This window comes from Petromyzon marinus, chromosome 16 (genome assembly GCF_048934315.1).
Source record: "Petromyzon marinus isolate PM22_M1 ecotype Great Lakes invasive population chromosome 16, UKy_Petmar_22M1.pri1.0, whole genome shotgun sequence".
Classification (NCBI taxonomy): Eukaryota; Metazoa; Chordata; class Hyperoartia; order Petromyzontiformes; family Petromyzontidae; genus Petromyzon; species Petromyzon marinus.
Genome location: NC_133682.1, coordinates 13837198 through 13853670, shown reverse-complemented (window position 1 = coordinate 13853670; position 16473 = coordinate 13837198). Strand labels below are relative to the sequence as shown.

The following is a 16473-nucleotide window of genomic DNA, read 5'->3' as shown; positions in this document are numbered from 1 at the left end:
CTACAAGAAACGTCTGACCTCTGTGATTGCCAACAAGGGTTTTCCCACCAAGTACTACTTCATGTTTCGTAGAGGGGTCAAATACTTATTTCCCTCATTAAAATGCAAATCAATTTATAACATTTTTGACATGCATTTTTCTGGATTTTTTTCGTTGTTATTCTGTCTCTCACTGTTCAAATAAACCTACCATTAAAATTATAGACTGAACATTTCTTTGTCAGTGGGCAAACGTACAAAATCATCAGGGGATCAAATACTTTTTTCCCTCACTGTATGCTTCTTTAAGTGTTCAACAACATTTTTTTTTTAAACTGGAATAAATAAATGTAAATTCTTGTTTTTTTTCTGCAGTGTTTAAAAGTCGGATGTCTACCCCGCCATGTGACATCCTTCATCCTACTCACAGTTCACGTTATGACTCATAGCAGCACACGCGATTCGGAACAATTTAATTTCTTGCAAATTTATTGGATTAGAAAATGGCCACATGTCAATAATCTATAATTTGTTTTTGTGTTACTTACAACATGTTAGCACAAATACTGAAGCAATGGCCTGCAATCCCATTACAAGCAGTGAATGACAAAATCGTGTTAAGAGTCTTCATCGCTGTCTGTACATCCAGTTTGTTTCAAGCTCCTCCTGTTGTAAACAACCTCACTGCATCCAGTCCTTTTGATGGAATACTCACAAATAAAAATCAAATAAAGAAAAACATATTTAATAAACTCCTGAAGCTAGTACATTACAGTACATCTATTTAATGATGAAACACTTGTCAGAGTAGTCCCACGGTTTGTTCTAATGAACCATTACATGAGCAATTGAATGGAAAGACATTTGGAAATACGATGTCGTATGTATGCATGTGTTTTGTATATGCAAACAGCGGGGAACGGTGGCGCAGTGGTTAGCATGCTGCGCTACGAACTCGGCGATCAGAGTTCCATTTCCGCTCACGGGCAACACCAGTGACGTTATCTGAACCATTCCTCGGCCTCTCCTAGGTCGACTCAGCCTCACATGAGTACCTAGTGTGATGTGTAAGTATCGCCACGAGGGAAACAAAGACGGCCGGGCGTGGTGCTGGCCACAAACCCTCTCATGTGCCGTGCAGGCCTTCATAGGTGCTCTCAAACAGCACTTGCCCCAAAAGTCTGTTAACGCCATACAGGCGATCTGTCGTTGTGACAACTGTATGTGCATTTGTCTGTGTACAATGTGTAGATGCAAGTATGGTATATTTCGATGTGTGCGTTTATATCCATGTACGTATAATTCATGTGCTCCATTAATTTTATATTTGCAGAAAAAGTTTTTTTATGTATAGGTGGTTATGGCCAACATTTTCTCAACAAAAAAGGAATATACTTTTTGTTAAAACGCATAAAGCAATGTTTCTCAATATAGAGCGCACAAGCATGAGTGATTTATCAATAATTGGTGAGGCAAAAAAGGTGATAACATTTAAAATACTTTTCTTTTTCACATACAGTACCATTGGCTCCATATAACACTTTTTTATATTAACATTAAAACAAGCAAGCTCTTGTTCTGCATAATGCATACATCGTAAAAATAAAAAAAAGATGACAATAAAAAAACAAATGAAGACTTGTAAAATATTACACTGTTTTAAAGTGTTGCTCTAATTCCTTTCAAGGCTGAGGGTGTGATAAGTGTTGCCTCGTGTACAGAGAAGTCCCTTCTTAGATGTCAACGCTGGTTGAGAATGTTACATGTTTGCTCCCTTAGTATTCGATCGTAGCATTGAGCGCTTCCAGCAAAGACTCTTTTCACTTGGAATTTCACACTGAAGCACACTCCGTGTGGCCATTCCCATCGCCCCTTGCGTTGCCACCGCCCGATTCGCCCGTACGGCCAGATTGGGGGGTGGTGGGGGGGGTGGCAGCAACGGGGTACAAATCTGCATGGCAAGCAGCACCGTTTTAGCCTTCAATGTCAGCAATGTGTGACAACTTCCATTATTTCGCATGTTTCATGGAAATGCCAATACTGCACGAGTATTTATGTACTGACCTCCCACCGCTCCCCCCCCCCATCTCGCATTTATATATTCATGTATATATATAAGTTACATATATATGTATATTAATACCCAAGTTTTGTCGCTTCAGGCAGCAGAGTTGTGTGGTGTGCGAGTTGCGCTGTAAGTCCTTTTTTGGATAAAAACACTGATATGTTTGCGTCTGTCTGATAAGCAAGGTCTCATGATGCCAGACAGTGCTTGTGTGAAAGTAACAGTCCCGTAGATGCCTGTCATTTCAGATGCCAAAAGAGGTTACTAATCTATCCGTGGGGTGTTAATGTCATTTTTAATTCCCTTACAACAAAATTTCCCCTCTCTTGCCTCTCAGATTTTCCTTTTTTTCCCACATCTGAATTCCGAGAAGCTGCACACCATTTCTGAGAATCATGCCATGTCAGCAGACTCCTAAAGTTACCACTTCACTCTTTTAAAAGAGTTTTACTGTCCTGGTGCACTTGTCGCTCTTTCAGTGAAATTGTCTCAAGAGTCCATGCAGTTTTGTTTTTTTAATGCGTGCACAACCCACTTAATTTTCTGGCAGGTGTAGAAGTTCACGATGCATTTTGTCAAACGAGCTTCCAACTTCATTTTCCTCATTTCGTCTTTTTAAATCTCATAAAGACCCCACACTGCCATTCATAAACATAAAAAAATAAACAAAGGTCATTCTCACTCTCGAAAGCCAAGTTTTGGCACAGTCCAGGACCAACATCTTCACTGGGATGACCGTAATTCCGTTCCTCTTTTCAATCAATGTTTGTCTCAACGGCTCCGTCAGTGAAGAGCTTAGTTCTTCCACGGTGTCCTGAAGCGTGAATCACAACCCGTACACCATAATGTCCCACAGACTCCTGCACAGCGCCATTATAAGGATTTACCAGGGCATTGGTATAACAATAAAACAATGTAATTCTGCCACCCCATTTGGGTAAGGATTAAATAATCTCTCATGTCACTGGGGCCCCGGATGGTTATTCGTGAGTCAGTCTACAATGTGGGTTCATATATGCTCTTCAAACTCAACTCAAGATGTGCTGCTCTTTTGCAGTTACTTCACGGAGGAAATCTATTTTTGGGGCACACCGTTGCAGACTGAGTTGATAATTGCAGTGTCAGGATCATTCTCATCGCTGCACCCTGCTGTAAATTGGCTTTCGAAAAAGCTGTGCCTCGACTATATGAAGTTTCGCAAAAGCATCAGAAAGTTCACTTGACTCTGCCCGTTGCCTGCAGTGCTAGCAGGTGTAGATATGTAAAAACTAATAAATGCACATTTGACCAAAGGAGAAAAAAACCAGAGCAAAAAATAAACTGCTCAGAATGGATGAAGTTTGTGGTAGCATTATGATTTATGCTTATTAACAGCCAATGCTGAAGCGAAAAAAGCTTAATGAAGTGCATGAAACCTGAGATATATACAATCAAGGCTGAAAAATGTACATGTACATGTACACCTATAAAGGCATATTGTTAAAGGTATATTGTATATACAAATGTAAATCTTGTTGTGCACTGTTATATTTTAACAAACACTATCCTTTTTAGATTTGTTTTCTTTCATCTATCATTTGACAGTCTAAAAGAAGGGAAAAAAAAGCTTATAATGTTGGATGCTTTGAGTACCCTGTCTATAACAGAACAGGTTATGTGTTAATGCAGATGTGTAAATCATAACTACAGAGTCAAGCACGCACCAGAACCAAATAGGGCCAGGCTGCAACCTAGTTCAAAAGCAGAACACTGTACCGTTCAACAAGGCAGAAATAAAACGGACACCTTTGATAACCCCCCCCCCCCCCCCAGGATACGCTTATTATAATGTTACATTTTTACAATGTAACATAAACGTATACGTTCCAAAAATAGAACAGAAGGGAGAAAAAAGAAAAGAGAACAAATCTACGTGCGCGAATGGCTTTTTCGCCAACAAAATCTTCTTTTTTTGTCTCCCAAGTGGAGGCACGGAAGGGTCGGACTCAAAAGCCTTCCTTCTGCTCTAGCTCACGGGGTGTGAGCTGCTGCTGCTGTGCCGTTAGATCTTGATGGTCTCGGTGCCGTACACGTTGTAGCCCTCCTTGTACGTGAACCCCACACCGGGATTGGCTTGGCTGCCTCCTGACGTGGGGTTGTAGTTAGGCGGCGGCGGAGGGGGCGCCGGCGGCTTGAGAAGGCTCTGCGCCACCAGCTTCATGCGCTTGGCCTCCGTGCGCGACTTGTAGCAGAACTCGATGAGAGCCACGAGCATGGCCAGACCGAGCCCTCCCACGAGGATGTAAAACACCCCCGCCACATTGCTGAGGCTCAGAGCGCTCGTTTTGTCCTATTCCGCGTGAACGGGAGGGTCGGGGTGGAGCAGGCGGGCGAGCCGGGCAGGCAGGCAGGACGGTGGACGTAGTCGTCGCAGCAGCGAGTTATCCCGTTGGCGTTGTGGTCGTGCGGGTGGCCGGCCAGCCGCAATCGGCCAACCGACGATGAGGTTTGAGAATCATGCGATGGATAGAGGGAGAGGTGGACGTTTTAGGGTGGTGGTAGGGAAGTGTTGGGAAAGATCAACAGGTTAATAACATTTTTATCCACGTTTTAATAAGTGTGGATTTGGAAAGCACGGATTGTACAGTTGCCGATATTTTGCCAGCATCGGCAATACAGTACGTATTTTGCCACAAATGCCAAATGTACTATGCTACAGCAAGCGTACACTTATTTATGCAATGGTGTTATTGGTGCAGCATACAAAATGTTTGCCAGGCTTTATTTTGCTGTTATGAATGGGCAAATAATGGCCCAAACACAAGCCAAATACTACAGATGGTTGGTTATCACAGTATTTTGAATGGGACTCGGGAAAATACATGGTTTGAGATGTGAATGTAATAGAATTGGTTATATGTTTACTGTTTAAATACATATTATCTGCTCCATTATCATTTTACATTTAAATAGTAATTTCATATTGAATTAGTCATGCATTACAATCTTTAATATTTATTAAAAACCTGAATTTCTTAAATGTTTGAAAGTTTTTGCGTTTTTGAAAATACCTGATTGCTCTTAAGAAATAATCAGATATATTTGAATTGGCTTCATATTTGAAAACGGCACGTCAACACAGGTTACATTTCTTCAGTGCATTCAGTAAAAGCTTAATCAACCTAAGAGCAGTCTGTCTCCACATTTGGAAATTTGAGCAGTGATTTTGCCTATGCAGTAAAATTTTCCCGTGTGACAGACGGGGGAGGATTAGCCCAGCGCAATTTGTCAAAGTTATCTTCCAAATTCAATTATGTTTTAAAATTGTGTGTCCTATAAATCAGTGCACCGGTTTCATATTGAGCATTTCAAGACCAGTATCTGTTGGCTCATCTTAAGCAGGATTTTGCGTACATTTTTTTTTACATTGGCATGTGCGTTATCCACTTGGTAGGAGTCACTTTATCCAGAACATTTACATTTGTATTGGGTTATTGCTTCGCACCGTACATGGACGTATTTGACTTTGCTTTACTGTCATTGTAAAAATAAATCAGGCCAATCCTTTTGTGGGTTTTTGTTGCCATGTGTTATGTCGATAAGAAGTGCAGCACGACATTTTTAATGGATTTATTTAGATAATTATCAGTGCTTTCATTTTTGTAAGTAAATAATCTGGAGGAAAGTGCACATAAAACGGCGAATTTTAATTTTCAAGACTCGCGAGAGCTGTCATCAAATGTAATTCTCTGGCATTTAAACGTTAAAATGACATTAGCGGTTACACTTAACGTTGGAGATCTCTGCAGCTCAGTGACATTTCCACCATAAATTGGTCAGGCCAAATTAATGTTTTGTCACACTTGATGGATGTTTGCCACATTTGTGAAAGATTCATAATTGCTTGATGTTAGTTTTCACAGTTAATGTGAGGTTTTTTGGAATATTTTGTAACGTGTATTAATTCGGGGCTTGTTTTGACGTGAGCAAAAGTATAATTTTAGACAAAGTTAAAATCTTGTTTTTCATGACAGAATTATGACAGTTCAATAGATTTTGGGCAAAATTGCACTATTTTTATATGCGGCACCAAGGTAACAGTAATCATCTTTCTAGAACCAAATTGTGAATATTAAATGTAATATATTATCTTAGTATAAATTTATGATTGTAAAAAGCTAATTCCAATTTTCATTAAAAAAAGTATACACTAACATTTAATACATTTAAAAAGCATTGCATGTACCCTCCCCTCTGTATGATTAAAACTCTCATCAAATAAACAATTAAATTGTGGCATTCAGTTTTAAGTAATGCACACATCAGGCTCAAAATATTCTCACAGAAAAATCTAAAATTAAAAATTCTGCATTAATTGTTAATGCAGCTAAGTGAATTGGCATTACTATAGTCATGACTGACAAGAGAAATTCCAAACGTAATGTTCCGTTAAACTGTGAATTAAAATGCCAGTAAACGATATATTTATTTTTAGAATTAAGTATGCATGCATTACAAAGCCATCTCAGAGTGAAGTGTGACTAATTCGTAGTAGGCGTCATAAAATGTGACAGCTTGACTCGATGGATCACCAATTTGACTGGCAGAAGACTTGAATAGAAAGTAACATTTGCATGTTTAACACGACAAAATATTTAAAGAGGGACAAACATTTTTTTCCAAAACATCACAAACATTATAAATATCGAATCATATAATGTACTATTGGGGAAATAAACACGGGTGTAAATACAGCCAATTTGTAGATAAGTGAATTAGTATTTTTCATGTTAATACCATTAAAACAGATTTTATGACAGCTACTTTTTATACGTAGGGAATTTATATCTCATGCAGTACTGCAATTACGTTATTAAGGTACAGACACATTCCTCTACTGCATACGGCATGTGTCGGAATTGTTCTTAGCAACATAGTCACTGGATGTTCAATTTCTCTAAGAAATTGCTTGCATCTAGCACACAATTACCCTTCACAAGTTACCAAATGTACGGTGAGATATGGTAAAATGGCCATTTGTTGTATATCGATCAGGAACGCAGTCTCACAGTCTTTTGAACGTTTTATGTCAGTCTAATTTTCAATTAAATACTTCTAAATGGCATCAACATTTACTAAGCCCATGTACCATAAACGTGCGCGAGTGTATATGCAAACATACAATGTAACGTGCACTCACACGCATCGATAGATTTATGTAAAATAAAGTAATTACTGTAATTAACTACACATGACCATTTAAGCAGTATTAATGCAGAAAACATGTGTGTTACTACGTAATTACTTAAATGAATACCCTTTTGTCAATCATCTGCTGGTTGAGGGCCTCCCCACACGGTGCAGGCTGTGGCGGTTATTTCACCACTGGTCGGTGCAGGGCCCGTGAAACGTGGAAACATCCACGTGGAAGTTGGTAGGAGCAATGGAATCACTGCCGTCTGCTGCCCACCACGCAGTAGCCCGCACGTCTATGGAAACCCTCGTTTGTGCGCGGTGGTCGCCCATTCAAGCACGTAGCCAGACTCAGGGGTTTGCTCAAGATAGGGTGCACTTACTGAAAACGCATTTCTTTAGAAAGGATTTTCGTGTTTAGTTTGTTGTCCTTCCCACGCACCTCATTAGCACGGTTGGATATGTACGGTGCGAAATAAGTTCAACATACATCGTGTGATTTGGTCACAGGCTTAGTAAATATCCTTCACTTATGAAAGGCATACATTTTCCAACAATGTATTTTCTTTCCTGACACGACCAAGTGGATTTGGCTCACCAACTGCCACTGGACGAGGGCGATTCGAGAGCAACGATGCAGATAGATGTTTGTTTGGCGGCTGTGAGAACGATTCCTCTGATGAAAAAAATGGCTTTTACTCATATACGCCCACCACACGCGGTCCGCGCATCGTCACAGAGAGAAAGGGAGGCCCCACCCTCCCCCGGCAACAACTAACCTTATTTCCGGAGTCCTTGCCACCGCACTCCCCTTTATCGTACCACCATTTGTTTTTCAGCTTGTCTAAGACTCCTGCCTCACTCAGTTTCAAAACGGCAAGGTTTACCGGAGTTCTTTTCGTACCGGGAGGGAATAACATAAATAACAGCACATCGCGCGTTATGTTATGTTATTGAATGCCAACAATCATTCAGCGCGTGGGGCGGCCGCAAAGCGATGACGCACGGCACCGAGGGAGTTTGCAGCTTCCTGTGGCAGACGTCCTCCCTAAGCCCTACGCGATCGCTTTGGGTAATCAGCAAAGTTTGAACTGCACACGAGCGCATTTCCGAGCACCGAAGACTCGCCTGCACTCCTTCCTGCGACCTCCACCAACTTCACTGTCCAAAAAATCCTAATTGACAGTTTCTCTGCATGGCGTTGCTCGCATTTCATTTTGACATCACGGAGGGCCCACGTTTAATTGAGCGACCGGATGTCAAAATGGCGCTTCAACCGCATAACGGATTTGGTTTAACTTATGATGCACGTGGATAGAAATTCGCGGTTTGACGGGTCACTCTCAGGCCAATTAAAAATGTTTAATTTGGACATGAGTTGTTTTAATAACCCGATTTGATTAATAATCTGGTTAAAGTGAAAGGCTAATCATTTAGATACATAAAATGAGCGAATCCCTAGCAACCAAAGGAATATTGTTTAAAACATTTTTTTTAACATTAAACACAAAGTCTAATGGTTATGGATTTATACCTGGTAGTAAAACATACACTCTCAACAAAAGTGTGCACGTTTCACTATAAATGCATAACCAACATATGTATAGCATGAAAGTATATTCAGAAAACTTTTAATTTATTGAATCTTATAGGGATATTTCTGCTTAACTCATCACATAATTAATGAAGGTTACATATATGCACTACACGAATTTCCATAACGAGAATAGCAAAAATAACTTGAGTCCTTTGGTTGCGCACCTGAGTCACTGCCTTGGGATTCCAATTAAAATGTAAAACTTAACAATTGTCACCACTTCTGTAAAATCTCCTTTATTATCATCAGATAGTTTTTTCCCCCGTCCCCCTCCAATGTTCTTCACTTTCTCCGGCTAGCACTCAGCTCGATGCAGCTTTGCCGATTACGAAGATAGTCGCCAGGTTAACAGACGAACGGGTGGACAGACGGACGGACGCTCAGGGAGGCCGAAGCTAACCTTGGAGTCGCCTCCCCCGCTTCCGCACTCGCCCTTGTCATACCACCATTTGTTTTTCAATTTGTCCAACAGGCCTTGTTCGTTCAGTTTTAGAACGGCCAGGTTAACTGCATCTCTTGGGGGTCGGGGCGAAGAGTTATGAGGTGCGGGTGGTCGGGCGACGGCGTTTTGGGGACCGCGGCCGTTACGTTGTTGTTAAGGGGGGGGGGGGTAGGCAAGAGGGCGCAGGGATGAGTGTTGGGGGGTGGCAGGGGTGGGAGGAAACACACTTCGTCAGCTGGCTCAGACAGGCACTGTATGCAGCGTGGCTTTTGAAATGTTACGCTTAGCAGTGGTGGCCCTCTCGGCCAAATAATAAAGCAATGGGTTATACGTTCGTAGCAAAAATGTATTAATTGTCAGTGTGGTAATTATGATAAGAAGGTGGCGTCAAAATTATCATCTTTTTTTTTACTGCCGTTGCAATATATTTTAGGCACACATATCAACTTAACACTCTCCGAGTGCTATGCTTATGAGGTTTGCTGTTGATGTCATTATAATTGCCACACTTTCAATTGTGCATGCCCCCACATTGCAGCATCTGATTCCACTGCCCCAAAATATGAAGGGGGATTGGATTAGAATGACCGGGGGACTGTTCATCGTTGCACGCGCATTCAAAGGTGACATTTGGTTAGCAAAGTCGAGCTGTGCTTTCCATGAGAGGCAAGCCAATACAACGTACTGTAGCCATGGTCTGCAGGACCTATAGGAATATGTGGTTTTCTTAGGGAATGTTATCGCAAGCATTAAATGACACGGTTCAAACATCGAGCTTGGCACGCTCATTTTTGACTTGGAGTCAATCGCTGAAACAGAAAACGAGAGGCTTAGGAAGAAACAAAGAACAACTCAGTGAGTCAGGCTGTTACAGACATTCAGCAAAGGTGAAATCTCGAACCAATATATCCACCTGAAAGAAATACATCGCGTTAGAAACATCTTTGGGACTCGCATAACTTTACGAAATAAATGACTGACACAAGAAAGCACGGAAGGTATCCCTTGGATATCTGCAATGATTAATGGGGAAATTACAACAATTACCAAGGATTTAAAAGACATCTCTATACAGTAATGTATATATGTCACATTGTCTCATGACATGCATTCAAGATTTCTGAGTGCAACAACAGCAGATTTACTCTCTGCAGATATTATTGGTTGTGCCGGATATCTGTCAGTCACTAGATTGCAGCAGCTTTTCAGCCTTCCTCAGTGTTGCAGAATAACTCTGCAACAGCACACCCGTTTCTCATGGGCGATGGGTACAGAACCACTTCAGGTACAGGGAGACCAGCTATTGCCATCAGAGGGACTTATATATGCATTCAGTCTCAAGGTACTTAATTTTATTTTAACATGTAGTAGGCTTTTGTGACCAATATCCAAAATACAGTTTTTTTGGGGGGGTTAGATTGCGTGAATATAAATGTGTCGTTAAACCCACCACCACCCAACGCAGCCAATTAGTAATGTTTGTCACGTAAACAAAACGACGTACTCGAATTGTAAATGTTGTGGGTTTACTCTCCAAGTAGGAATTAATTGGCACGTTTTGTTTACATGACAAGCCTTACTAATTGGCTGTGTCGGGTGGTGGTGGGTTTAACAACACATTTATATTTCCATCATTTTACTGAATGTCCTTCATAATTATTATTACACTTGCTTACCCAGGAAATCCTCACCAAGTCTCAATTTTCTTTCAGGAGCATCGTGTTAATTCTTCTGATTCGAGGGTGATGTTTCTACGTGCAATTTCAATTCAGCAATTAGCATTGGGGATGATTGGACAATACCAGTCACATTGCACGTGTTTTTTTGTTGCTATTGGAAGAAACTGGAGAATTCGCAGGAAACCTCTGCACGACAGAGAGAGAACATAAAACCCCACACAGAAAGGCAAAAGGCACCAGAGTCGAGAAATTAACCCAGGGCCTTCTTGTTGTGTGGCACAAGTGTTACCACTGCACCACCCTGCCGTTAAAATGATTGTTAGGTGGTTTTCCTCTCTCTGAGTTGGCTCTGTGGAACGGTAAAGGGTTTTTCACAGTGACTGCGTATGTGACCCACGTACTTTCTAAACAGCCAAATACCCTTTTAAACGCATACATTATACAAAGGGGATTTTTATTTGCCCTGTGGAAGGCTTCTAAGGTGATGAAAGATAGTGAGCGAAAGTGGAAACAACTTATGAAACTAAGTCTGAGGTTGGCAAAAATTTGCTTCTGTTACACTGAGAAACGTTTCCTAGTGTACAAAGCCCATCACACCGAGAGACTGGTATTACAGCAGCAGCGCCAAAGACAGCACTGCTAGTGAAAACCGATTTATATATGTATACACATGAATGAAAACACACATATATACACATACAATATAAACAGTGTGGAACAAGGAACACAAAGCAGAGAAGAGAGCAAAGTCACCTCACCTCATCTCACCTCAACATTTTTACGAGGCGGCAGAAGTAGCACCCACGACACACACGAAACAACGCAAGAGACACGCATCAAGGCGGGTGGAATACTATAACAACCAACAATGGCAATGCGGCCGCACCAACAGCAGAGGAGACAAGAAGGGGGGGGGGGGATAAAGAAACGGACCCAGAGGGAATGCCAAGGGAAAGGGTGCTCTTGGACAGAGCCTGCCTGACGGCCGCTCGCGCATTGTTATACTATTCCACCCACCTTAATGCCGATCCCTTTGGTGTGGCGATGCCGTAACCCTTGGAGTCCAGGTTGCCGCCCACTTTCATCGTGTCGCAGGGTTTGCGCTGCTCCGTGTACTCGTTTGTAGTGGACTCGAGCAGGTAGGCGTACTTGCCCTTGGACTTGCGCACTCGCGAAACGCCATCGGCGTTGGTCCTCACGAAAACCTTGGGCTCGGCGTCCTTCATGAAGAGCCACATCTTTTCGTAGACGCCAATTTTGGAGCGCTGCACGGAGACGAGGGCAGGATGGGGATGGGATTCGCGTCGTGAGAGGGAGGTGGGTTTTTACACCGGGATTAGCGCTCGCACCTCCGATTAGCACAGTTTGGCTACGTGTGTTGCGGAAGAAGTTCAGCATACATACATACGTAAGTGCGGACATATGCACGTTTGGGTTTAATCAGACACCAAAAAAACATGCAAAGGAAAGAGTAAATACAATATGTTTGTTATCAGAAGTAGTTGGATTGATCAGAATATCGTGTGCACTCAGGGTTTAATTTGTTACTCGATATTTTCGGGAAAGCTGCTGAGCTGGCTTGGAGTGCAAGATACACCTAGCCATAAGTAATTGTATTTTGCCCTATGCTTGAATAAAACATTTGCATCGAATAACGTGAAATGGATGGGAGTAGCGGAACCAAAATAGTTCCTGAAACGCTGTTCTGGACTCCTATAGCTCGAATTGCACGCTGTGTATATGTAGTGTTGACAAAGGAGGCAGAGACTTCTTCGTAGGCAACACCGTTCATTTACTCTAACGTCAGAGAACATCCCGAACACAGAGAGGTAACGGCCTCTCCCACCCGATAGCCTAGAGGATACGTCCTCATACTTAGTGTGCCCTCACACTATACTCTGCTTAACGGGTACCGCCACTGGGCCGTTCGGACCTGGCATTGACAAGGGCCGGAGGTCGGAAGTCCCAGGGCACTATCTCGATGTCTTGAGTCTTGAGGTGAGTGCGGACTGACTCATGCTGGGAGAGCTGCTGCCCTTTATATCCTTCCTCTCCCAACCGTCCTGTCTCGTGAGGGTCTGGGTCCAACCGTTGCCCCCCCCCCAGTCCCCTCCCTCAGTGGGCTCTGGCCCCCTCACCCCTGGTCAACGGTTATTGTAGTCGCAACTCATACAATACTGCTATGCAGGTAAGTATACATGTTGCGTGTAAAATAATGTTGCATCTTTTTAGAGTTGTAAGTTATACACTTTTTTAAAGAATTTCTTTAACATAGACCTATATGGCAGATTCGTGCCATTTGGGTTTTCATAAAACTCGTGGAGTAATTTAGCCATTGGTGACGCGTATTTTTTTGCAATGTAATGCAAGTGAGTATTCTTTCTTCCTTCCATAAGCAGTACTTCTATCAAGGCTGAATTTAAGTACAGCACAAGAAAATCTTGCCCAACGCGGCTTTCTCGAACACTTGTTCGGCTCTACACGGTTTACCTAAAGAGCTCTGTGTTCCGAAATACGGGGGCGATGTTTCGGCTGTACGCGGTTTGACGCAGATTCTCATCTTTGCATCAAAAAGAGTGCTGCATCCATTGGAAGGTGTGAATGAATCGTCTATGAGAACAATTAATTTACCACGTATGTTTTTTCTATGGTGTATGTTTTTTTGTGCATGTTTTTTGCGTTATAATTTAACACACTCAACATGTACAACGACACCTTAACACATTGCAGCATAGTCCACTCATTCGAGACGCTCTTCATATAGACACCTAGATGGAGAATCATTAACGTTCACGTGACAGTGTTAGGAGCAAGTGTCGGGCTGGGAATTCAGTGTCAGGGGCAAGCGGTGCGTTGGAAATTCAGTGTTAGAAGCGAGCGTTGGGATGGGAATTCAGTGTTAGGAGTGAGTGGCGTGCTGGGAATTCAGCGTTCGGGACGAGCGGTGGGCTGGGAATTCATCATCAGGGGCAAGCAATGGGCTAGGGATTCAGTGTTCCGTTCTGATGACATATACGTACGCAATTGGAATAGAAAAGGGTTAATAAATAAAATATCACGATGCAGCCCTTAAAGAGCGGCATGTGGCTCTGGAAGCGTGGGTTTGCCGGCACCTGCCCCAGCCGCATACCTGGAAGAACTCTTTGGTGGATCCAGAGTCAAGTGTGCCATAGGCGATCTCCGTCTGCTTGGCCAGGTCATCGGCGCTCTCGATGGGTGACACCATGCGCTCCACGGTGAGGAAGGCAGCCAGGTTGGCCGTGTACGACGAGATGATGATCAGCGTGAAGAACCACCACACACCGCCGACGATCCGCCCTGAGAGCGACCTGCCACAAAACGGGTACAGCAACAAAGATCCAGATTTTGCCAGGATGACCTGCTATGATGCAGAGGGATATTAGTAGAGAATGAACTGTGTTTTTTTAATATATCATCTTTTATTGATCCCAAATCTGCAATCATGACAGAGGGCATGAAATTGTCCGTGCTGAGTTTGCATTTTTAGGAGTTGCGTCCTCACTGTTTATTTCTTTCTCCACAAAAAAGGGATATTTAAAGTGTTCCGGATTCCTTTTATAACCAAGGCCGGGTTGGGAGTATGGATGGGGAGGGGGGGCGGAGGAGAAAGCATTGGTTTATAATTCCTGCTGGGACGACTATACAAGTCCAATCCCATGGGCTTAAGCGTGGAATCTCGATTTTTAAAAAATGTGGACGTCAAAAGTTGGCCCATGTTCCTGCAGCTTGTGGCCCCTGTGCAGCTGTGCCTTTAGCTAGGTATGGTGGAAGGCATGATGGCATTAAAATAAAATATGAAACAATTTTTATTTCACCAGGTTAAAGCCTACTGAGCTAAATTGCTCTTTTAAGAAGCGACCTGGCCACAAATCATAGCTCAACGAAGTGGCTTATGTGGAAGTTTATAGCAGACAAATACTCTAAACGCATGTTGACTCTAAATGTGGAGGGAAAAACCAGAGGACTTGGAGAACAATCCACGCGACCACGGGGAGAACATGCAAACTCCAAATATACAGGCGTCAGGGCCGGGATCGAACCCAGGCAAGGTAGTTAACATCTCGCCACCGTGGCGCCCATGATGATCACTGTGTGGCAGAGAACTATCCCTTCTCAACACTGTGAACATTTGAAAGACATGGACACATCCTTTGCATGACATTCAATATACAGCTGGCTTCAGGGTTGGAATTAAACTCACGACCTCCTGCATACTAGGCAAGGTTGAATAGGATTCAAATTTCTATATACCCATATAAGGCGCGTCAGGATCCCAACTTAGAGTCTCCTGCATACCGGTCGAGGGAGTTGACATCTCGCCACCGTGGCATGTCCACAAAGGATGAGCAAAGCAGGAAGGTGTGATGAGTGCTTTACCTGGGCGAGATCTCGCATCCCTGCTGCATGAACGCGCCGAGGGAGAACCAGAGGCTGTTGAAGATGCCAAACTCGTTGGGGGGCTCCCCACCCCCACCACTGCCGCCCCCCGCACCACCGCCGCTGCCCCCTCCTCCTCCACCCCCACCGGCCCCACCGTTGCCGTTGGGCTCGACATCGGTGTCGTCGTCGCGCTGCCACTCGTAGGGGCTGAAGCGGCTCACCAGGAAAAGGACGACGCTCACGCCGATGTACGCGAAGATGATGCACATCCATATCTCGTAGGCGAGCGGGTCGAGGAACGAGAAGACGCCGGGCTTGGACTTCTGCGGCTTCTTGATCATGATGGAGATGCCCAGGCTCATGAACGGCTTGGAGAAGTCTATGACTTCCTCGCGCACCAGCGAGATGGTGAGCGGGGCGATGGCGATGTCTGCCCGCTGCCGGTGTGCACAGCACAGTTTCCAATGGTCAGATAATTAAGGAATGTCGTGCGTTCGCATGGAGTCCGGAACGATTGCACACATGCACTCTTATCCCTCTGAGGCAGTGGTTTTCAACCTTTTTTGGCTACTGTACCCTCCTTGTTGAATGTTGGTTTCAACCGAGTACCCCCTTGCCTGACCCAACATGGTTCTGAGAAATAAATGTATGAATGATGAACATCAATATTTTAACCAATTGTCCACTTTCCATACGAGCTAGTAACTCGAAGCTAATATAAATAAATCAACGGAAGCTCTGCACGCATGATGTAATGTGTTCATGCTTGCTGGTTACTCTTAGTAACCACAATATTTATAATCAATGAGTTTAGAAAGGTCTTTGATATCGTTCTAGGTTACCATATGGATTCAAATTGTATCATAGTTATTTTATATGTGTAGACTCATAGATGATTATTCACCAATTACTCTCATGTACGATGCAATTTTAAGCATTTATGAATAACCTCATGTACCCCCTGGGACATTGCCACGTACCTCCAGGGGTCCGCGTACCCCCGGTTGAGAACCACTGCTTTGAGGTATTCAATTAGTGACAACAACGTTCCGTTTCAAGCCGCACAACAAAATAAGATCACATGTATGTAGTAGCATCATCGGCCATTGAGGTGTGAGTATGACTCGCGACTTCACAA

The 16473-nt window shown here is 43.2% G+C and overlaps 1 protein-coding gene across 3 annotated transcripts in view; it reads right to left on the bottom strand.

The window, feature by feature from the left end:
• Positions 1-450: 450 nt before the first annotated feature.
• LOC116942823 (glutamate receptor 2-like) overlaps positions 451-16473 on the bottom strand; it is a 217349-nt gene continuing 201326 nt past the window's right edge. For 2 of the 3 annotated variants that reach the window (XM_032955142.2, XM_032955143.2), the window contains 5 exons: positions 15333-15772; positions 14065-14263; positions 11952-12199; positions 7996-8110; positions 451-4373 (listed from right to left, as the gene is read on the bottom strand). In XM_032955142.2, the coding sequence (XP_032811033.1) occupies positions 4086-4373; positions 7996-8110; positions 11952-12199; positions 14065-14263; positions 15333-15772 (1290 nt within the window). In that variant the 3' untranslated portion in view covers positions 451-4085. Of the gene's footprint in view, positions 4374-7995; positions 8111-9213; positions 9329-11951; positions 12200-14064; positions 14264-15332; positions 15773-16473 lie in introns of all 3 variants that reach the window. The other variant, XM_032955144.2, reaches the window with a different exon arrangement.